Source organism: Hordeum vulgare, chromosome 3H (genome assembly GCF_904849725.1).
Source record: "Hordeum vulgare subsp. vulgare chromosome 3H, MorexV3_pseudomolecules_assembly, whole genome shotgun sequence".
Classification (NCBI taxonomy): domain Eukaryota; kingdom Viridiplantae; phylum Streptophyta; class Magnoliopsida; order Poales; family Poaceae; genus Hordeum; species Hordeum vulgare.
This window is the reverse complement of record NC_058520.1, coordinates 598,730,304-598,732,997: the sequence shown is the minus strand read 5'-3', so window position 1 is coordinate 598,732,997 and position 2,694 is coordinate 598,730,304. Positions and strand designations below refer to the sequence as shown.

Below are 2,694 nucleotides of genomic sequence, written 5' to 3'. Positions count from 1 at the left end.
TTCTTTACTGGCAAATACAAGGGCACTCTAATGGTGGCAATGGCTCATTCGTCCAATGATAACGTGTTACCGGTTGGCATCTTCCGGGCATCCCAACCTATGGATATCAAGCCGGGGGACGGTACGTCATTTGTCTTGTTGTCAGTCCTTCCTTGGAGAGAAAGAGAGGTAGAACAATCTCAGATGAGAGCGGTAACCTTGTGACGCTAGTTCTTGTTGTCCACTCGTCTGGTGAGAGCCTGGCCGTCAATGGGAAGCCCTGTGATCATGGAGAAGTCCTCCAGTGTCACCGTCATCTTGCCACAAGGGAGATGAAAGTTGTGTGTCTTCGGCCACCAACGATCAAACAATGTTGTGAGAGCTACACGGTTCATCACCGGCGGCACGCGTTTGAACTGAAGGACAAACGGTAGGAGCCCGACACGCTCGGAGAAGGGCTCATAGCACATGTCATATGCCATCCGGGTACCCGAGGTGTGACTCCTCATTCGCACGATCGTAAGCGTTTGTCAAAATTGAAAAAATATGTTAGAATATTACTCTATATAAAACATTGCATGAAAATTATTATGGCTTCACTTGTTACCTCTCCATGCTCGATAGCACGGACAGGGTGGTTCTTATTGAAAGCCATGTCAAGTCATCTATACACACGCCCATTGTCCTCATCATCGGCCATCCTAACATAATATAAATTACAAACATATTAATGAAAACTAGAAAACTAGATCAATACATATGCTACTGGAATAGAAGACGATGGATTTCCATACATCCCAATAACAAAGATTTTGCACTCTACATCCATATGCATTCAACATCCAGTTTTCATACACATATCATTGAGTACACATAAAACAATAATAAAACATAGTCCATAGAAATTATTCATCCATAAAGATTACTAATACTCCCATTATATCCATACTATCTTCTCATATATTCATCAAGACAACGATAATACTCCACCATACCATGCTAAACATTTTCAAACTTGAGCAAATTTGAAAAAAAGAGGAAGACCTAGGTTGCACCTAGTGCCAAATAATACGTCAAAAATACAACGGTATTGCAAAAAATGATTGAAGGGATTGGATGAGCATACCTTTCTCTTCGTTTTGCATCAAAAATCCCCTAAAATGGTGGACAGGCCAAGGAGATCGAAGAGGAGGCTTAGGAGGAGGAGAGAGGCGCCGCCGGCCTCTGTTCATGCGCGACAGATAGAAGAAACTCAGTTTTGGGTGGGTGGGGCCTGCCCAAAACGCTACGGGCTGAGATAACTTCTTCACACCATACCGCAGTGGTTGTGGTGGCAGGCTACCACACCCTACCATCACTGTGTGTGACGATAGCCACTTATCCACGTTAGTGGGGCAAATGGCACCGTCTAAGTTGATCGGAACCCTGCCGCCAGAGAGAGTGGCGGTAGCCTATAACCTACCGCCGCTTCGGTGACAGTTGGAAAAAAAGGCCAGATTTGATTTTTTTTCCCACAAGGGGTCAGATCGGGCTGAAGAACGTCAAAAAATTCAAAACAGTGAATTTAGCCCCCCTTGGCCCATATATTTTGAAGAACTCTGGTACTTCATCATGTAAACATTACAATAGTTGCTCAAAGAATCTCGCAAAAAAAAGTTGCTTAAAGAACAGTAAACCTTGCAATAATTAATCTATGACTGTGTGCATAACTCGATGTAAAGGCCGGGGATTTCCATCTTAAAAAAGAGACCATAGCAGTTGAATATAAAATGCAGTGTTGGTTTTATGTCAAGAGAGGTGCGCAAAGAGAACCTTCATTTTCGACTCATCATCACTGCCACTTGACGTTCGCGCAATTGTTTGTACAACGATCGAGCTTGCCCGATGACAAGTTTACGTTTCAAGATGTGGAGCGCACGATCGCAACGAGAAGGAGCTGAAAATGTATGCAAAATGGAAATGAAAATACAACATGGATAGATGGAACGCGAGTGCACACATGCCTGGACGGACGGCGGGCAGTGCAGTAAAGAGGTTTCATTGACGGCCTGTATTGCGGGAAGGAGGTTTCAGTGACTACGGGCGGCAATGGTAGATTTTGGCGCAGGGCCGCGTGTACGGCTCTCCCGGCGCCGGACACTTCTTCTTCTTGAGGCAGACTTGCCTGTCGGGGCCCAGGGCCCCCGCTCCCGCGTCGATGCCGCGGAGGACTTCCCGTTGCACGTCCAGGTCCAACGCCGTCACCGCCGAGAGCTCCGGCGCCACGCCATCCTCCAGCTTCATCCACGACGACGACGACGTTGACATCAGAGGCCGCACCGCCCCCGCTGCATCGATGCTGTCGGTGCCGCCGGCAAGCGCGGCCGCCCTTGTAGTGTCCGGGCCAGCCAGCACGACGGCGAGGATCACTAGCTTGATGCGTACCTTTCTGTCCATGCTAGCTTAGCTAATCGATACGTTGGTGATGGGCAACCATGGAGAGTGCTTAGTATATAGCTCGAGGTTGATTTGGTATTGGGCAGCTCTCACGACCATGGCCCAATAACTGTAGGAAACACTAGCTTAGTACTTGAATTCTTATGTTATACTTCCAGTTACCTCAACTGGTTGCTTTCATAGGAGGTTTTGGTTTTGTCTTGGTTCAGTCGTCAGGGAACCCGAACACCTTTAGTTACATCACGTTGCAATCAACCTCTGCTCATGTTCTGACAATGA

At 47.1% G+C, this 2,694-nt stretch overlaps 1 protein-coding gene across 1 annotated transcript; it reads right to left on the bottom strand.

The window, feature by feature from the left end:
- Nucleotides 1–1,784: 1,784 nt before the first annotated feature.
- On the bottom strand, nt 1,785–2,438 carry LOC123440963. The gene has a single exon (XM_045117502.1). The coding sequence runs from the start codon at nt 2,413–2,415 to the stop codon at nt 2,056–2,058; it is 360 nt and encodes a 119-aa protein (XP_044973437.1). The 5' UTR covers nt 2,416–2,438; the 3' UTR covers nt 1,785–2,055.
- Nucleotides 2,439–2,694: the final 256 nt, after the last annotated feature.